The sequence below is a fragment of the Homarus americanus genome, unplaced genomic scaffold (genome assembly GCF_018991925.1).
Source record: "Homarus americanus isolate GMGI-L3 unplaced genomic scaffold, GMGI_Hamer_2.0 scaffold25483, whole genome shotgun sequence".
NCBI lineage: Eukaryota > Metazoa > Arthropoda > Malacostraca > Decapoda > Nephropidae > Homarus > Homarus americanus.
The window spans coordinates 927918-947476 of record NW_024726235.1 but is presented as its reverse complement, the minus strand read 5'-3'; the positions used below and the strand labels follow the sequence as shown (position 1 = coordinate 947476).

Sequence of the window (19559 nt, the reverse complement as noted above, 5' to 3'; positions counted from 1 at the left end):
ACGCTAATGAAAGGATCAGTACTTATACACCATTAAAAGTGTTAGGAGGTAGATTAGCGAGAAAGAGAGGTCAAAGTAGCGAGGTTGTGGTGCAGCCTTCAGCCCAGCCGTGACCGAGCCGCCACCAGGAAATGTCTTTACCTTGTCCACCACCAAGTGCTGGGGAGACGGCGCCACCCACACTAGCTAATGATACTTTATACTCTCTTCTCACCAGTGTATAACAGTACAACACATAGACTTCTATTATGAGACTTTCTATCGGAGTTTCTTCAGTAAGAGGCGCACTGAATCTGTGGATCAAGTACGTCAACGTATTGGTTAACACACGTCGCCTGGTCTGCAACAAGTGGTGTCACCGAGACAGAGGTGGTTGCATTATAGACCAATAGAGAGGGTATTTGTTAAATGTGTGTAAATGTTGCACACAATACTGTAGGTGCAGGAGCCACTGTAAGGCGAGGGAGGGAGGGGTGGGTGACGCGGGTGTTGTGTTGTGCTGCTGACTCAACCTTGTTAGCCTTGTGGCTGATGGATCACCCATTTAGAGGATCCTGAGGTCCTGCACGTTGCACGGCAGAATCACCACCTGCTGGGGCAGTTTGTTAGGTGGAGCTTCATATTTAGCCAGGTGACAAACCTACAGGTGTGTCGGGCTACTGGTAGTGTTGTCAGCTATATCACCTGGACAGTTATTGTGATGGTGCCTCTTGTTGTTACCCAGGTGCTCAGGTAGTTAGTTGTTTGAGGAGGTAAACTGTGGAGAGTGGAGACAGTTTAAAGGGCAGTTGTACAGCTGACGAGATTATGGATGAGCTGGTGATGGAGTCGTAGTGGTGGGAGTGGTGTAGGCGAGAGACAGTTGACGGGGATGAGGTGAAGGGGAGAGACAGTTGACGGGGAGGTTGTTGGTGATGACATGCAAGCCAGTTGAGGGGGATTGGTGGTGTGAGGAATGCGGAGCTGTGAGACACTTTCACTGCTATGTCGTGATCCTGTCGACTCTACTGCCAGCACGGCCGTCATGCTGGGGGTGATGATGAGAGAGATGGTGAAGAAGGCGATAATGATAATAAAGGAAGGGGGTGATAGTAGTGTGTTGATTATGAGAGACGACAAAAATGTGGCGGTAGAGGAAATAGTGACAGGATGGTGATATTAAGTTGGGTAGTTTGTGGTGAAGGGAAAGGGTATGGTGAAAAGTGCAAAGTTAATACTGAATGTAGAGCCAGTACAGGCGACGAGGTTCAATTGTTGGTGATAAATCAGGAGGGAGTAATGGTGAAATATGGTGAAAGTGGGGGTGATGGTTGAGAACGAAAAGACTGTGGTGGTGGTGATGACTAGGCTGCCTGCGTGTTGTAGCCTTCAATCACTCTCAAACTTGCTCACAAATTAATTTAAACTCTTAAATTTTTCGTTTTTTTTTAACTAGAAACTACGAGTTTTTTATATTGGAAAGTAGTTCAAAATTAGTTGTTTTTTTACCTTTGAGATATGAAAATGTTCTTGAATTATAGTTCACTTTATTTTAGATTAAAAGACTCCAATTGGATTAAAGATTGAGTCTACTAATTAGGTTAAATAATTATGTTGTGTTAGTGAGACCCATTTGGCGAGTCACCGTTGAGAGGAGACTGGTGTGGGCGAGCAACGTTTTCTGTTGGCTGGGTCCGCCTCCACCCTGTCTGAGGTTCCAGGAACATGCTGGTATCCCGAGAACTCTCCAGAGATATTTACGTCCGTCTTGTTCTTCGGGATATAAGAAAACATAGAATTTTACGATGAAGATAGGCGATGGAAGATTTTCTGCCTCACTAGATGGATGCACTCGGCGTGTGGTGAGGCCTTTGTTGAAACGGTTAGACTTATTATATAGTTTAGCCATTATTGAATTCATTTGATATACAGGTACTTTTAACTGTAATAAGAATATCCCACATAACTTGTAATATCTCCCGTAGAGGCTCACACAATGTATAACTACTGTACTTAGAATATACTAAAATCAAACAATCCCTATTAACGTGCTCTTCAAAATACTAGCTGGCAACTTGTATGTGCCGTGCGTAATTATGATCATTCTTCGTGAGTATCACTACGATGGTGTTGTCATAACTGTGGTGCACGTTGAGTTAGGCGTGAACGGTATATAACCTGAAGCAGGCGCTGGAACCCTCTTGTGTGGCGTGTGGGGGAGGACTAGACGTGCTCACGGTGGGTGGTGGGACGAAACAACTTTAGTGTGGAGAACGTGGCTTGGTCAACCTCAACCACTTCAAGCTCCCAACACCTTTCATATAAGGAAAAGTGGCACCCAAACTCATACTTTATGGTGTCTCTTTAATTTACATTTGGTATATTAGACGGAATATTACAGAGGATGATAGCTGAGGGTTGAGACAACTAGCTGATGTAACATATTTGTAAATGGGAAAATATTGAGCATTACATTTTTTTTAGTAAGATGTTGCGTATTATGATTGTTTAATAACAAAGACCTGTGTTGCAAAATGCATGAATAAACGACTAGTATTGATTAATAGGTATAAACTTGGAAGCATAAAGCTATTACCATAAGATTTACGTTTAATAAAACGGGTGTGCAATAAAACATGGGGAGGATGGTTGCTCCCTGGTTTGGCAACACTATAAGAGCGTCACAACCTGTGAAGCAACAGTCCTTGCTACTCCTCCACTAGTGTGTGAACTGTGAAGGGGGATGCAATTTTCCTTGTATGCATAAACCGAATTATAGATTTTAAATAAACAAAATGAGTTCGTCTCTGTGTGTGTCTGACATATGAGAAACCACTTGGTAGTAAACAGATTCGTCTTATTATGCACGTGTTGCGAACATTCATTAATATTATAAATAGGAAACAATGTGGAGGTCGGAGGTGTCGCCTCCCTGGCCAGTCGCTGACACGAGCGCTGTTGCCACATAGCTGACTCGCGGGGAATTTATTCCCACTGATATATTATATGAAATGAGTGTGGACGTCAGCGAGATGAGCAAGAACGTGAAAAAATGAGTAGTGATAATATGGTAGGTGGCGACCTAGACACACTTGAAAAACAATATTTATATTACAAACGTTAATCAAGAGTCACACTATATAGGAAATGACAACTGCCAACATAAATATTAATGTTGCCACGCTTGAAAAATTGTTGCTGCCTGACCATTATTTAAGTTGTTTGCTGCTGACAGGTTGCTCTCTGGAAGCACAACAGTTATTGATATGTGAAGATGTTTGTATGTTAACACTGTGTGTGTGTATGTATGTGTGAAATAAGCACTAGCTGGTAGTCTTACTGAAAGTAGAGAAGCTTATTAAAATGTTAATTCATTTAAATAACAATTTAATTTATATGATCTGAACTGGTATGCTGCCTCTTGTTGAAATAATTGTCAGTATGGATTAAAAATGATCGTTTGGTGGAAATGTAACAGTGTTGTTGAAAGTACAGGTTTAGACTGGGTGAAAGTTTATAACATATAGTTTTAACTCACTCGCTCGGAAATCAATTAAGTTATAATACTGACATGATCGTTCATCAAAAGTCGATTTATTCATTTTCTAATTGGTAATTGAATTCATTCCACAATATCAATGAGACATGACGTAATAGCGTTAGTGTAGTGAGTTAGAGATTCCCATCCCGAGCAACATAATGACCGTATTATGTTGGTAAGGTGCAAGAACTCTGTGCTGTGCCCCTGTCTGTGTGCATGACTGGCCCGTGCTGGCTTAACATCACCTCACGTCGATATTGGCTCCCTCATTACTGCTTCTGCTATATGTAAGTCGATACCATAGAAGGTGTTCATGGCTCACTAATCTTAGCGGAAGTTATTATTGAAAGTGTGTTCCCTAGCCCTGGCGTCCTCTTGGGGGGCAGTATGGAAGCAACACAGACTAACCTTCATTAATCAAGGAGACATTGGTCGACACTGCCTTTCTCTTCCCCTTGCAATGTTTGGTACCTATTCTGCAGCTAGGTCTGTCAGCGACTCCAGCCTTGGGGATTTAAGTTGGCGGAGTAATTGTTTAATGTTTGCCTGAATATAAGTATGTGGGTGTCCGTGACCCCTGTGTTGACGGAGCAGAGGGTCCTCGCCTTCACACATTTCCAGTGTTGTCATATTGCTCCTATCATCTTGGCTACCTGTCCCTCACTCCTACCGTCTTGGCTACCTGTCCCTCACTCCTACCGTCTTGGCTACCTGTCCCTCACTCTTACCCTCTTGGCTACCTGTCCCTTACTCCTACCGTCTTGGCTACCTGTCCTTCACTCCCACCATCTTGGCTACCTGTCCCTCACTCCTACCCTGGCTACCTGTCCTCACTCCTACTGTCTTGGCTACCTGTCCCTCACTCCTACCATCTTGGCTACCTGTCCCTCACTCTTACCCTTTTGGCTACCTGTCCTCACTCCTACCATCTTGACTACCTGTCCCTCACTCCTACCACTCTGGCTACCTGTCCTCACTCCTACCATCTTGCTACCTGTCCCTCACTCCTACCATCTTGACTACCTGTCCCTCACTCCTACCATCTTGACTACCTGTCCCTCACTCCTACCATCTTGGCTACCTGTCCCTCCTACCATCTTGGCTACCTGTCCCTCACTCCTACCATCTTGGCTACCTGTCCCTCACTCCTACCATCCTGGCTACCTGCCCCTCACCTGCTTATAACCTCAGTCTGGTACAATACAATTACACCCTTCATGGTAACCCTGTTAAGGTTATCGTTGATTGAAGCACAAATATAATGTACAGTATGTGAAGGATGAAACTGGATGAGTTTTTTTGTGACCTGGAAAATATTTCCGTTGAGTGATGGGTGTCATGGGGCAGCCTGTTTCCTATCAAGCAATGAAGGTTGTTTGTTGTAACGTTTGGCTCCCCAGGTGGACGGCGAAGGACCTGAGGGACTAGAACTATAACACAAGGGCGTGGTTGTACCGTTCTTGGTTTACTTCTTTCATGGTGAGGTGTGGTTGAATTATGTCATCATGGTGAGCTGTGGTGCAGGGTTGGAGTGAATGTTTCTGGTTGCTGCAGGTTTTCACAAGTACCAGAGGCCGCTTGCGTTGCGCAATTCGCCCTTCACCCACTAACGCTCTTCCATGGAGTTTTTGTGCCACGGAACTAGTATGTGGAATCGTCTGCAGCTCACCTGCTTTTATTTAAGATTCCTTCAAATATTGTCATACCTTAGGTGTGGATTGCACTGTATATAAACATGCGAGCTGTTTCCAGTTTATAGTCACTGTGCTACTTTCTAAAGTCTACCTTTCACCCGCATGTTTGGTGATAGTTGCTACGTCTCGACATGCACTAAGTAGCTATATGTTTAGTTTTGCTTGTGAAAGTGCAGGTTATACCACAATAATGTTATGTTTACATACACAATTATTAATGCGACGTATGTCAGCAGAGTGAGGGTGTGTGGGGCAAGGCGGCTGCTGGCTCCCAGTTGTGTCATGACCTACTAGCCCAGTCTCCTCAACACACCTCTGACTCCTCTTGTTCTCATCATTTGCCTCTTTATCAGAATGTTCTCCTCGTCTGTGACTCATTTCCTTGGCCGAATTCTCGTTTTTCAACTAAAATCTTTCATTGGTCCCATTTATTGTCTCTTCCAGGCCACACCAACGTAATGTTCTGTAACAAAGGCGTTCTGCTGCTTGTTAGTGTGTCAGTAACAGTTAATGTTTACGCCTTACAAACACACACACCTTCCACAGCGTGTCTCCTTGAGCTGAACAGAACAGAACAGTGAGTTGTGGGTGAGAGCGGCAGCCAGCCCCGTCACTATGTATTGGCTACACTTATCCCCGGTAACACTCCCACCCACCACACAACTTTCTCTTCTACTTTTACTCTCTTTGCTGCCTTTCTGATGTTTTTTATGCCGTACCATTACTAGGGAACGAACACACAAACACACACACACACACACACACACAGGTCCTGGAGTTTGTTACACATTTTCACCTAAATACAGACTCCACTGCACCACACTCAAGATCTTTGTTCAAGAGAGACCACCACGTCGCTCCTCATCGCAGTGTCTGGCATAGAACAAACAGACATTTGTTGCACATTGTTCAGTAAAAGGAAAGTAAATGCCAACAAACAGAGATTAACTTGTTTGTCCTCGGTTACTAGGGCGAGAACACGTCCTTAAAAATGTTAATACAGGAACTTTGTACGACTGTATTTTACATTAATTGTGTGTGTGTGTGTGTGTGTGTGTGTGTGTGTGTGTGTGTGTGTGTGTGTGTGTGTGTGTGTGTGTGTGTGTGTGTGTGTGTGTGTGTGTGTGTGTGTGTGTGTGTGTGTGTGTGTGTGTGTGTGTGTGTGTGTGTGTGTGTGTGTGTGTGTGTGTGTGTGTGTGTGTGTGTGTGTGTGTGTGTGTGTGTGTGTGTGTGTGTGTGTGTGTGTGTGTGTGTGTGTGTGTGTGTGTGTGTGTGTGTGTGTGTGTGTGTGTGTGTGTGTGTGTGTGTGTGTGTGTGTGTGTGTGTGTGTGTGTGTGTGTGTGTGTGTGTGTGTGTGTGTGTGTGTGTGTGTGTGTGTGTGTGTGTGTGTGTGTGTGTGTGTGTGTGTGTGTGTGTGTGTGTGTGTGTGTGTGTGTGTGTGTGTGTGTGTGTGTGTGTGTGTGTGTGTGTGTGTGTGTGTGTGTGTGTGTGTGTGTGTGTGTGTGTGTGTGTGTGTGTGTGTGTGTGTGTGTGTGTGTGTGTGTGTGTGTGTGTGTGTGTGTGTGTGTGTGTGTGTGTGATTAAAGAGCTGTAGATACCCCCAGTTTTTGCCGTGGTGTATTCATATGGAATAAGGCCCGAGTCACCGAGGAGAGTACAGATTGCCAGTGTAAATCAGCTAAGTTGATAATAAGAGCAGCTATCTGTACGCCTTGTTGCCTGAAGATAACACTGGGGACGTGAGAAGTGACCTCTACCAGCAGCTGAGGGTCTTGTTGAGGTTGTGAATGTAGGTGAGGGTGTAGGTGTGGTTGGAGATCTAGGTGAGGGTGCAGGTGAGGGAACCAGCTGGTGTCACTAGATGATAGAGGGAACCAGCTGGTGGCCAGGCACTGTGAGGTGGGAGGAAGCAGGAGCAACACGCTGGGTGGAGAGAAACGAGGGTGACAGGCCAACCCACCTTAGTTGTAAAGATATAATTAATAATACCTGGTGCCCCTCTCCTCTCCTCCCGTCTCCTCTCCAACCTCTCCCTACCCCTCCTCTCCTCTAACCCCCCTACCCCGGAAAATTTTCAATAAATTACTGTCATGCATCACCTAATTGGCACGGAATTCCCGGCTACAGAGAAAAGCAATGTTACACACACACACACACACACACACGCACGCACGCACGCACGTTTTAACATTACATAATATCAGTATGCCTGGGTCAACTCGTTCACCACAGTCGTCAAGGATTACACAAGCAGACTAAATGAGCCAGCAGACAGGTGCCACAAAGGAGGTCTAGTTAAAGGCATGAGGAAATTGCTGAAGTGTGTGTGTGTGTGTGTACAGTTTCGTCACACAGTATAAATAAATTTTCCACAAAGTACATTATCAGAGGTTAATGAGTTTTGGTATCTGACTTCTTCACTGATTAATGGCTCAAACACACATTAACAGCACTACGTCACGGTACAGCAACACACATCTCCCGAACGAGAGAAAGGAACTGGTAGAACCGTGACTTCAAAAGGTGTATTCTGAACGATGAGCAAAAATAAGTAAGAATTCGTTTACTAAATTTACTACCCAGGTGAAGGTGAGTGACTGACACCCTTAGAATGAAAATGAATTAATTTGGTGTGGGGGAATAGACGCAGGGAGAGTTCACACTGCTCGCCACCATACAACAGTGAGTCACCAAACGGTTTATATAAGTGTAGGTGAGCCTCCCGGGCCTCACCTCGGGAGACTAACAGTCGCCGCCTTACACACTGAGCCACACAGTCATGTCTAGTACCTCGACTCCATGATTAATTTGGTACATTAGTTATCATAGACAATAGAAAGTTATTCAAGTGCCTTTAACCTAAGCTGCTACACTTAATTTACGCTGTGATGTCATCAGTAAAACTTCACACTTTACACCTGATAACATACAGATGCCCACCTACGTGTTTATGGCTGTGTTTTACAGCACACAGCAGGTGGACAGGTTCTTGATAACTACAAGAAGTGAACTAACACTTAACACCTCGTGACACACACATTAACACCGTAAAATTCTTATAGATTTTTTTTACTTTTCAGTTTCTCGGAAGATTGTAAACAATTGAGTTAAACCTTTATCAGTTATGATGTTCTACGTGTGCCTTTGTAATTCTCGTATACAGTGTAATACTTCAGTTTCGTGTCAGTGATGACCACTTACTACTGTTGTGGGTTACACGGACTCCCGGGACGTGTAGATATTGTCCTGCTCTATAACGGGAGCCCTCATTAGGGGGATGTGTGGGAAGAATGCTATGTGTTGTGCATGTATTACTTGTTTTCCCGAGGCAGTGTGTTTGGTTGTAAGTGTCCAGCTACCAAAATATTGCTGCTGGTAGTCGTTTCATGGTCTCATCAGCCTTCTGTCCTCCCCTGTCAAGTGGTGTGTGAAGGCCGCGTGTGTAACAAGTCATTACAACAAACACGTTTAAGGTTATCTTTAAGGATACGTGTGAGGCAGGTGGTGTGGTGCGGGTTACAGGAGTGCAGATGGTGGCATATGTTGGTCTGTTACCCCACCCGCTAATTAACATTAACATTGGTATTGTAACATGGTTAATGATAGACGAGAACGTCACCAGTAAAGGGAAAAACAAAATGGAACACGCGAGAGGAGAGGAACGTGCGAGGGGAGCTGTGAGGCAGAGCAACTTCACAAGGTCAGGTAGAAGGACACACGTGCTGCTGTTGACTGCTGTGTTTACGTGTGTTCTGGAGGATACACCAGGTGGGGACTGATACACGTGTTCGGGCACAACGTTTTACTATATGTTGCCAGACGCCTTGACGTTGTTGTACTCACATCACTTATGGTTAGTGTGAACCAGTGAAATAATGAACTTAATAAGAGACCCCACGTGTTAATTTTATACTTTCGTAAATATAAATCATTTGTGGAAGAATTTTAAGATGATAAAGTGCCCTTCTGAGGGTCATTAGTCCTTAGATCAGACTCGGGAACTGTCAACACTCCCACAGGACAGGACTTATTCGCGGGAACGTGTCAGCAGTCACGTGAAACTGACGGCAGTCCCTGAAAAAGTCTCAGCTTCTAGGCGGCGCCATAATTGACTCACGTTAAACTCAAGGATAAAGCAGGCCAAGGGAAAGATAGAATTGGTAGTCTCCTTTTTTGTATTAAGAACTAAGAGAGAAGTTGTACAATATAGTAGCCAGTCGTCTGGAAATTGATGTAGTTTGGCGTGTTTAGAAAAGTCTCTGCATTAATCAGGATGTCTTGAAATCACACAAGTGCAGACAATGTCGAATGCCTGTGTACATACGAGGTTTGTTCCTTGTACATTATACCTTCGGATTGGGCGGTGATAAAAGAAAGGAAGAATCACGAAGTGAAAGGGAAAGAGGGAGGAGGAGGGTAAGGTAAGGTAAATAGCACCACAGTCAGTCGTTGAACCACATCCTACATGATCGTGTTCAGCAGTGTGTGTGTGTGTGTGTGACTAAAGAAACATGACGACATTTTCTTGTTCCTGATCAAATCATAAAGACATAAAACTCGTCACTTGGCATGAAAGGATCTTAGTCAGGGTTAAGTAATACTAAAGACACCATATAATGATAGATAAAGTATACGAAAGTTTACTAAGATTAGCTACGGGAATAATAAATACTGGGAATTTATAGAACAGGTAAAATGAGAAACTTTAGTCATAATTTTGATGAGTTAATAGTGTTAGAGCCAGGGAAGTAGCGACTGGGAATCTGGGATGGCGGGAGGCACCTTGGTTGATGCTGTGGACTGTGAACGAAGCACGCAAATGGAGAAACAGTACATTGAAAAGAGGTATTGTGGGGTGTATTGTCTGAGGAAGGAAGACTTGATAACACCAGGACACTGACGACAACACCATCACTACTTATGGTTGATAGTCTCATGAGCTTATTTTTGTAGCGTTGATAGTGGCTGGTGTAGACTGGTCGTTTATAGCGATGACAAACTAAGAAAGATTACAGGTGGTGGTGGTGGTGTTAGCGGCGGCTGGTGACCTTGATGGCTACATCAACAACACCTGTACACCTCCACCCTCTCTGCTGCTTCACACACACCCGCGCACGTTACTGTGGGGAGGGGGGGGGGTGAAGGGAGGATAGATGTCGACGGTGGTGCAAGCGGAAAGTCATATGGCCGCCAAGTTGTGTGAGTCACCCATTAACGGAAGTCTGAGTGCAACACTGTTCATTCGTGGAGGCGAGGGCTTCCCGGGGTCTGAGAAGAGCTTGTTACTAAATAGCAAAAATTCTTTATGCTCTTTGTTGATTGACTGAGGATCTACCACTTGTTATCATAAAATGGCAAGTTGAGGGAGGAACATGCTGCGCGAGCGCGCACACACACACACACACAGTCACCAGCGTACACATGTGAGGTAAACTCTGGCGTGACTCAGTGGCAACCGAAAAATGACCTCACCGCTACCCTTCCTTCAGGTCAATACAGTAATAATGCCTCCACCACGACACACCGTTACTCGTCTACCTTTTGCCGCGCACACTCCAGCAGGGCTCTACAGACTTGTCTCTTCTAAAAGTTAAGACGAAATCAACTGTTCGTAAATATGGGAGTCAGAATAAATGGATGATTACATTGCATTATTGAGGTGTGTCAGCGGGTATAAGGGCGTTGTCCCAGGCAGCGGGTGTAAGGGCTGTGTCCCAGGCAGCGGGTGTAAGGGCCGTGTCCCAGGCAGCGGGTGTAAGGGCCGTGTCCCAGGCAGCGGGTGTAAGGGCCGTGTCCCAGGCAGCGGGTGTAAGGGCCGTGTCCCAGGCAGCGGGTGTGGGCCGTGTCCCAGGCAGCAGGGGTCCCAGGCGGGTGTAAGGGCCGTGTCCCAGGTAGGGTACGCTGCGTCAATATTGTGGTGAATCTCTAAGACATGTGCGGAATGTAGGAGTGAGTTGGCACACTATACTCCCCTGTATCCACTCCCCACCTGATGCCCAGTGACACACACACACACACACTGTCGTAGTCCTACTGTGTTTATGTAAGGTGCCCCGTGGCAACAGTACAGTAAGGTGGGTTAGTGTCCCAAATCAACAGGTCAGCTACACGTGTCTATTTAGTTACTGTTTTCCCGTTTCCTCCTGTAGATAAGATACCGCCAGTTGTTAACACACACACGATAACACAACATACTCTAGCGGGAAGCCCTTTATCAATGTCAGTTATCATGAGCCATGATAACTGATAAATAGCTGTGGTGATCCAAGTAACGAAATTGCACCACTTATGGCCAGGTGGGAAGAGGGTCCAACTACGTATATGCTAAAAACACGGAAACGAGTAAATATGTTGAGTTGATATATCAGATAAGATATTCGAGGAAGCCTGGAGTTGTGTACAGCGCACCACTGTCCAGGAATACGTCGTCTCCACTTGTAAACGTGAGTGAACACCAGTCGTCAGTACAGGCCAGTCCAGTTCTGAGTAAAAGCCAACACTACCATGACTCACAAACACAGTCAACAAGTAGTGTGTACAACTGTCGACAAAGCTATCACTGAGTTAAGCACTAACAAGCGTTGTGGCCACACACCTTCCTTCTGATGTACACTTACGTAATTCCTCAAATATACAATAATAATTGGTTAGATATTACTGAAACATGACATTAAAAAAAGGAACAAATTTGATTAGCGTTTCTAATCGATAACGACTTCTACGTATAGTTGATATTATCCATATATACTAGTCAACAACATCTGTAAAACACTTGTAATGAGGACTATTGTCCCAAACTTAAGGCAGGTGTCACAGGACGGCAGGTGTCACTTGGGAGGAGGGTATAGCGCGTGGCGGGTAACAGCGTGTATCGGAAGGCGTAATCCCTCTCGATGCCGCCATGATTCATTAATTATAAATCCATATTTAAGGAGGTTGGCCTCGCGGCTCCCTCACCACATCACTGATCTTTGGCTGGTGAGCGTTATGTGATCATCTTCACTGTATACCTGGCTGGCTTTATTATTATTATACACCTGAACACTATAACTCATTAGACAGTGGTACAGGTGATTACTGAGTCAAGTAAGGTGTGTGGTACAGATGACTACTGAGTAACTGGGAAGAATTAGTTATGTTGAGCGAGGTACTAGCTTCCTGGGCGTCATGGCTGCCATGTCCTTGATATTGACCCACTTCCCTCTCACCAACTCTCGCCTCCATATACAATGACGCTGGGTTGCCTCTTCCCGTTTTTGTTGTTCTGTATTTTCTCCCCCATGGCCATCCCCCCCTCTGCGTGTCTCTGTATGGTCATATTTCCTATAGCTTGTGTAATGTGTTGGTGAGAGTATACCCTCCTCCTTTGGGGCTGCCATCACGCCTCATGCAGTAGTGACCCAAGGTAATGATAATTTCTTCTTGAGGAAGTAGTGTCTCCTTCCGCACCTCGCTGTGGTAAACTGGTCGTAACTTAGTCATCATGCAGGAGGAAATAAGCTTCACTCACCCTTCCGGCCGTACCCAGTGGCCGTGTTACTGTGTACTCTTCCTTGTGTCGTTGGGCATTGTATCCCTTGGAGAATCTTGTTTGCTGCCCTTATTTTTTAGGCTGTTCTAATACCGCTGTAGGAGTCCATAAGGAAAACTTTTTTGTGTTCTCTTGTGACCCCCCCCCCCCTCCCCCACCCCCGAGAACCAGTTTCTTGAAAAGGTTTGATCCAGTAAGTTGTGCCGTCAAGCATCTTCACCTATACTGTATTGCTCTACATTCTCCTTCTCGGTGTCACACCTCTACTCCACATAAATGCCAACGAGGGCTCAGTATCTGACTTATGGGTAACACTGAATACCAAGAGGTCACAGAAGTAGGTCAAGATTTGAGTGTTCTAGGTTGCCGTGTCAGGATTCCTAACTATCGTGTCGGCGGGGCGGGGTACACACCTTCTTACACCTCACCAAGTGCTACACGATTTCAAGGACTAACAATTACCTTCCAGTAGAAACGCCGTCACACATTATTAAGTTCCACACACCAGGAATCGATTGTTGCTCTTACTTACCTTAAAAAATATTGTAAATAGGACACGTTAATCTTACTTCCACCTTACCCTAATTAGCACCCTGGATGACCAATCAGTTGACTGCAAATGAGTTTACAACCTTGTAAATGTGTTGAGAGGGTGAGTGAGGGCTCTACCTTGTGTGAGGGAGCATAAGGTTTGACACAGATAGGGTCGTGTTGTCGCTGACCTAATAAAGGCCATGCATGATAAGCCCCAAGGTGCGCGCTGCATGACTCCCCCGCACCCTCCATTAGTGTTGGGTCACCACTCTATTTTAGGCATCTGTCTGTAATGCAGGTAATTCTGATCCACTGTACATGTGTTTACAGTACCATGCTGATTATAGGGTGTTTGACATCACCAAACAGTATCAAACTCTTTTATTACACTTGCTGATAACACACGTTGTTTATACTCCTGTGGCAACACTAGAAGTTCACGTGTGTTTGTAAGGTGCATCATTGCGTGGGCCATTGTGACACACTTACCAGTATACTCCGTGTTTTATGTTGTATACTCAGCCGGTTGATGAACTTAACTTAATTTAACGTCATAATTATGTTCCTTATTATTACTATTATTATTGTCGGCCTTTCTTTTATACCACTGCAACTACCACCATTATATACTTAAACCAACGTGAAAACTACCACCACCATCATCATCATCATCATCTACATAACAATCACCACCACTATCATCATCTACATAACAACAACTAATACTATCACTTACATAACAACAACCACCGTCTCCTACTAAACAACAACTACCACCATCCGCACCACCACCACTCAGCATTTAAATAACTTAGGAATAGTCACCTCAAGAGAGAGTGTGTCTGTGTGTGTCTGTGTGTGTGTGTGTCTGTGTGTGACTATGTGTGTGTGTGTGTGTGTGTAATTCGGTTGTTTTTTGCCCTACATTTCAGGAGACCAATTATTTTTATTTAGGCTTTATACTATTCACCTGAACTAACACAAACATTAATCATCCGGTAGGCTACCCTACTAGTTGATCACGGTATTGATTCCGCTGCAACACACTAGGTGGGGATTTCCCGTGATACATACTTGTGTTCTCTCTCAAGTCTACTGATAACTAATTGTTTTTATCTTTTGTTTGTGTGTTTCAGTTAACTTGACGGGGAAGGGCCGTGTGGACATGGCGCATTTCGAACTGCTCAAAGTTTTAGGCACGGGAGGTAAGTACAGTAGCCTAGTGTAGTGAGGTGTACCAACAGCCTGGGGTGTGGCGGGTCACCCTTGCCTCTTGTTGTCTTTGTGGCAGCTCTGTGTGACCTTTTATTGTCTCTGCTGCCTCTTACTTTTTCTTCATCAGGTATTCCTCTTCTTCTCTAGCCACTGCTTAAGGTATTATCCGGGTCTTTCACACCTGTCTCTTATCTCTTGAAATATTTTACTTCATACATTAGATTCGTTATAAATATTTTAAGAATATACTCTCACCATCGTCTTTTATTGGCCCCTTATGCTGCCTCTTCTCGTATTTACTGTTGACCCCCATCTCCAGTACCTGTTAGTAACGTATGTTTGTAATGCAAGGTTTCGGTACTTCCTAAGAATATTTTATTATGTACGAGTAGTGACCCAGCTATCGGAGGCTCTCACGCCACGATATTCCCGCCCCACACTCACGCCACGAATTCCCGCCCCACACTCACGCCACGAATTCCCGCCCCACACTCACGCCACGAATTCCCGCCCCACACTCATGATAAAGATTGGCACTCCACGTGCCACAAGACTGTGCTTAGGAGCGAGCCACCAGTAGAAGGGACAAAGGCGGACCCACGTGTGTGAGGTGACATTTCCTGGTGGTAGTGAGCGATCCATAAATTGGGTAGCTGAGCTGCTCCTGTATAATCTGATTTTCTATTGCCCACACGTTTTCTGTAGCTCCACCTTCTGTTTTGTTTTATTCTATCTATTGCTGTGATCTGTTGCAAACATCTTCCATGTATATTATACCGAGTGTTATTTATTTATATGTCTTATGTTCCCGAGTATTGCTGTAACAAACGTACGACAGTCAATAAATAAGGTAATATTCGTATCGTTCTATTTATAATTTAGAATATTAATATGAATGCCATTTATGTAACATCCATACAAGTCACCTCTTTACCCATGCGCAGTGTTGCCACCCAGTTGAAATATCAACACGCATTATGGGACGAAAAGAGTGAGGAGAGCGTGAGCATCCTCAACCCTGGTGGGAGCACAAAGACTGCCCTCACCCAGGTGGCTGAACCCTACCTCAGTGTAGAAATGTAAAATAATTTACTCTTCCTCCCACAAGGTGTGGTTCTGAGTAATATAGCCAGCGATATGCTAGTTTCAGGAAATATTGATTTAAAACATGGCTGCGTTCGTGGAAATCGCATTTTCGGAGCACTGGTTCTGGAATCCTCTTTCCCAGAAGGAATAGGGCGGAATGCACAATGTTCCAATTTTCTGGAACTACCGATGCAAAACATAGTCGCAGCGCTCAGAAATTAAGCTAATGAATCAATATTTCCAGTTCTTGGAGAGAGGCGTTTGTTCTGCTGGAACTGAGACGGAGTTCGATCTCTCCAGGAATGTGTGTTACCCCGCCGTATTTACTAGGAAGTGACTACATCAGTAATGCTGTAGTCGAGAAGACACCGTTCCGTCTCAAAAGTCACAGATGCTGTTAACGAACAACATACAGTAGTGGTGGATGGTAATTTACATGTGAGCTGTTGAGACTACAGGGCTGTAGGGAAGGTCCACCGGTTAGGTCAGATGGTTACAGTAATAATTTTGCTGGGTGGATATAAATAATAAACAAAACAGCTACATTATCTCGACGAATGTTCAAACGTTTTAAGTTTATATAAACTTAACGAAGACCAAGAAGTGAAGATGGGAGTAGGCCTACATATGAGAGGCGCGTGTTTATACGACGGCGATGACTGAGGCACGATGATCACCGTGCTTCGTGAAGCCAGCTGGCTCACTCAACTCGGTTCCCTTGTCTTTGTTGCACTAACGAATCAGCTTGGTGTGGCCACGTACTCATTTATATAAGACGTAGTTTTCCTTATTAATGGTGGGTCAATAAGATCAGCTACAAGGAGGGAGGGGGTGAAGAGGGTTCACTGGGAATGCACATGGTGTATGTAGGGTGGTGTGTTAGCTTGGTGTAGGTGAGTTGGTGCATCATTTATGTTGCTCACGTGCCCTGGCCGGAGGTACAGGAGCCGCGGGCAAGTTTTTTATGGGTACGTGTCAGCTGTTTGTAGTCAGTATTAGTGGTAATGGTTACTTCATCACGTGTCAACTGTTTCTAACACCCAAACATGTTTAATAATAATTAATTATTATTATTATTATTATTATTATTATCATCATCTTGGTTTTATAAGAACTTTCTTGTGTTTTGTTTTCTTAATTGGCACCTTTGCTTTGAGGTGCTGTTATAGTAGTCGATTCCTTTGTCGCAAGGATCTAGTTATCTTTGTTAGAACTGTCTACTGTATAGTTGTTGTCTTTGTTAGAACTGTCTACTGTATAGTTGTTGTCTTTGTTAGAACTGTCTGTAGTTGTTGTTTTTGTTAGAACTATCTTTAATTATCTTTCTCAAAACTACTTCTGTATTTGATAACTACACTGTGCTTAAAAGGCGTTTCTTTGTTAACTATTATATGTGTGTTTGTAGATGTATTTAGTTAACTAACTGAATTTGTAGAGGTTCCTTTGTTAGTTTACACTGTATACTTGTCGAGGTTCCTTTGTTAGTTTACATTGTGTACTTGTAGAGGTTTCTTTGTTAATTTACACTGTGTACTGTACTTGTATCCGTGTCTGTCTATTAAAACCAGTCTTGCACATGTACTGACTGGCGTGTCATGTAATTGTTTTTATCGCGTTACAACTTAAGGCTAACGTGCGCCCTGTTGTTTTGACTGTGACTCATTCGTCTTCGTCGTTGCACTGGTAGATACCTGTTGTCTTTGTATATAACAACTAGGGCCCAGTTTAGTCGGTCAAAACGCACCAGCTGTGGGTCTGGAGATCAGTTGTGTGGGGTCCGTCGCGGTGCTCCTCTTCCTTCGTACTCGTTCGTATTGATCGTCTCTCACCCACTTTCTTCACTTTAACTTTGTTTCTATGCCTTCCATTGCAAGTTTTATCTTTGTTGCTTCTCACTTTATATAGTGTACTGAATGTTTTATTTAATTTAACCCGACTCATTTTCTAATACCTTAATAACCGCTTAGTGAAATATTTGTACATTTACAGGTGTTAGTATTCTAAGTGAGGCACTATTAAGAACGGCTGCCGTTAGTTTGAAATCGCTATTTCGCATATGATAATTTGTATATATATATATATATATATATATATATATATATATATATATATATAAAATTATCACATAATTCTGATACATTTATATAAGCTTTGGGTAGTTCCCTTAACTTGGATTATATATAAATAAGTTGAGGGATTAAGTTTTCCTTGTTCTTGGGAATTCATATAGTATGGGATAGAAGGGTAAGGGGCTGTATAACAGTTTATATGAACCTCAGTCAAATGTACTACATATATGGAGTTAGTAGATGACCGCCCCACTATAGATCACAGCCTCAAGTTAAAGATACTACTATCAGTACATAAAACTGTCAGATTAACTTCTTTGTAAGAATTTTGAACTCTCGAATAACCTGCCAGGGAATGTTGTGACAGCACCAAGTACGAGATTCTTTAAGTACATTCTTGACCAACACCGGCGCATGTTCAGTCAGGAGCCCATACATGTCTAGTACTTGCCAACAGTGTATAAGAGAGAAGCGACTGACCGCCCAACCGGCTAGTGAGCTGACAAGTGGCAAAGAGGATAGAGTATAGTAAAGGTAAAGAAATATATACCATGGGGGATTGAAATGTTACACTGAATTGGTTCTTAAAGTTCTATGAAACAAAACATATCCGTTCTTATTTGTCTGGCGGATCCAGCATTTTTTTTTCCAGAGGGAGGAAAGGGGGAGCGGCAAAACCCTGACAGATTTCAAAAAAATAAAATAACCAATAATTCCATTCCCCTTGGTTTTGTTTTCTCCCAGAGGGACGCCTAAAAAAAGTGAGCATGGCTGGGTAAATGTGTCATGACTTCGCTGTATATATATTTTTTTCTTTTATCCTCTTCACCAATTGATCGGCTCGTTAGCCGCTTGGGCTATCGGTCACGTCTCTGTTACGCACTGTTGGCAAGTACTGGGCATGCACCGGCTCCTGAATGTACCTGAACCTGCTCCAGTGTTGGTCAAGTCTGGTCTTGAAAGAGCTCATACTCGGTGCCGTCACGACACTTTCTTGTAGATTGTTCCAAGAGTTCACAACTCTCACTCCGAAAAAGTTTGCCTTCACAGTTTTCTGGACCTGCTGCTTCTTCAATCTTGAGCTGTGACCCCTTGTAGGGCAAGCGTCCGCCAGCTCCAGATAAGGACACTCGACTGAGTAGTGCCCCTTGAGATGCTTATAGACCTCAATTAGGTCGCCCCTTGCCCATCTGTAGTATAAGCTAGGCAAGTTCAGGCGCTCCAATCTCTCATGGTAGTTGAGGTGCCGAAGTGCAGGCACCAGTCTGGTGGCCCTCCTTTGAACATTTTCAACCAACTGACAGTCTCTAGCATATCTCGGGAACCAGACGGGGTGACAGTTCTCCAGTTGGGGAAGCACTTCACTCTTGAAGATCGTTACGAGGGACGGTCTAGATATCTGAACGACCTTCTTATAAGACCCAATAATTTATTTGCCTGATTTACCTTCTCGCAATGGCCCGAGAACTTCAGCTCATTGTAAACATACACACCTAGGTCCTTCTCACATTCAGTCTCAAATAGTGCAGTTTCTTCATCCCGTCGGGACATATGATACGCCTCCTTACCGTTGGTACGCCCCAGGTGCATCCTCGTACACTTCGTGACATTGAATCTCAACAGCCATTTCTTCGGCCATTCTTGGAGCTCACAGAGATCCTTCTGCAGCTCTTAACAGTCCGCATGGTTCTTGATTTCCCGAAATAACTTGGCGTCATCGGCAAACATTTATATGGAGGAGTGTACCACGTCAGGCATGTCATTTATAAAACAAACAAACAAACAACAGCGGGCTCAATGCACTGCCCTGTGGTACCCCGCTTTAGACAGGTACAGATGATGATTTCGTGCCATTAATCACCACACACTGCTTGCGGTCATGTAGAAAGTCTGCTATCCACGCGGTTATA

The 19559-nt window shown here is 44.1% G+C and overlaps 1 protein-coding gene across 3 annotated transcripts in view; it reads left to right on the top strand.

Moving 5' to 3' along the window:
* The window catches only part of LOC121865403 (ribosomal protein S6 kinase alpha-5-like), a 72064-nt gene that overhangs the window by 35784 nt on the left and 16721 nt on the right, over positions 1-19559 (top strand). For all 3 annotated transcript variants that reach the window (XM_042364759.1, XM_042364758.1, XM_042364757.1), the window contains one exon: positions 14416-14484. In XM_042364759.1, coding sequence (XP_042220693.1) covers positions 14416-14484 — 69 coding nt within the window. The remainder of the gene's footprint in view (positions 1-14415; positions 14485-19559) is intronic.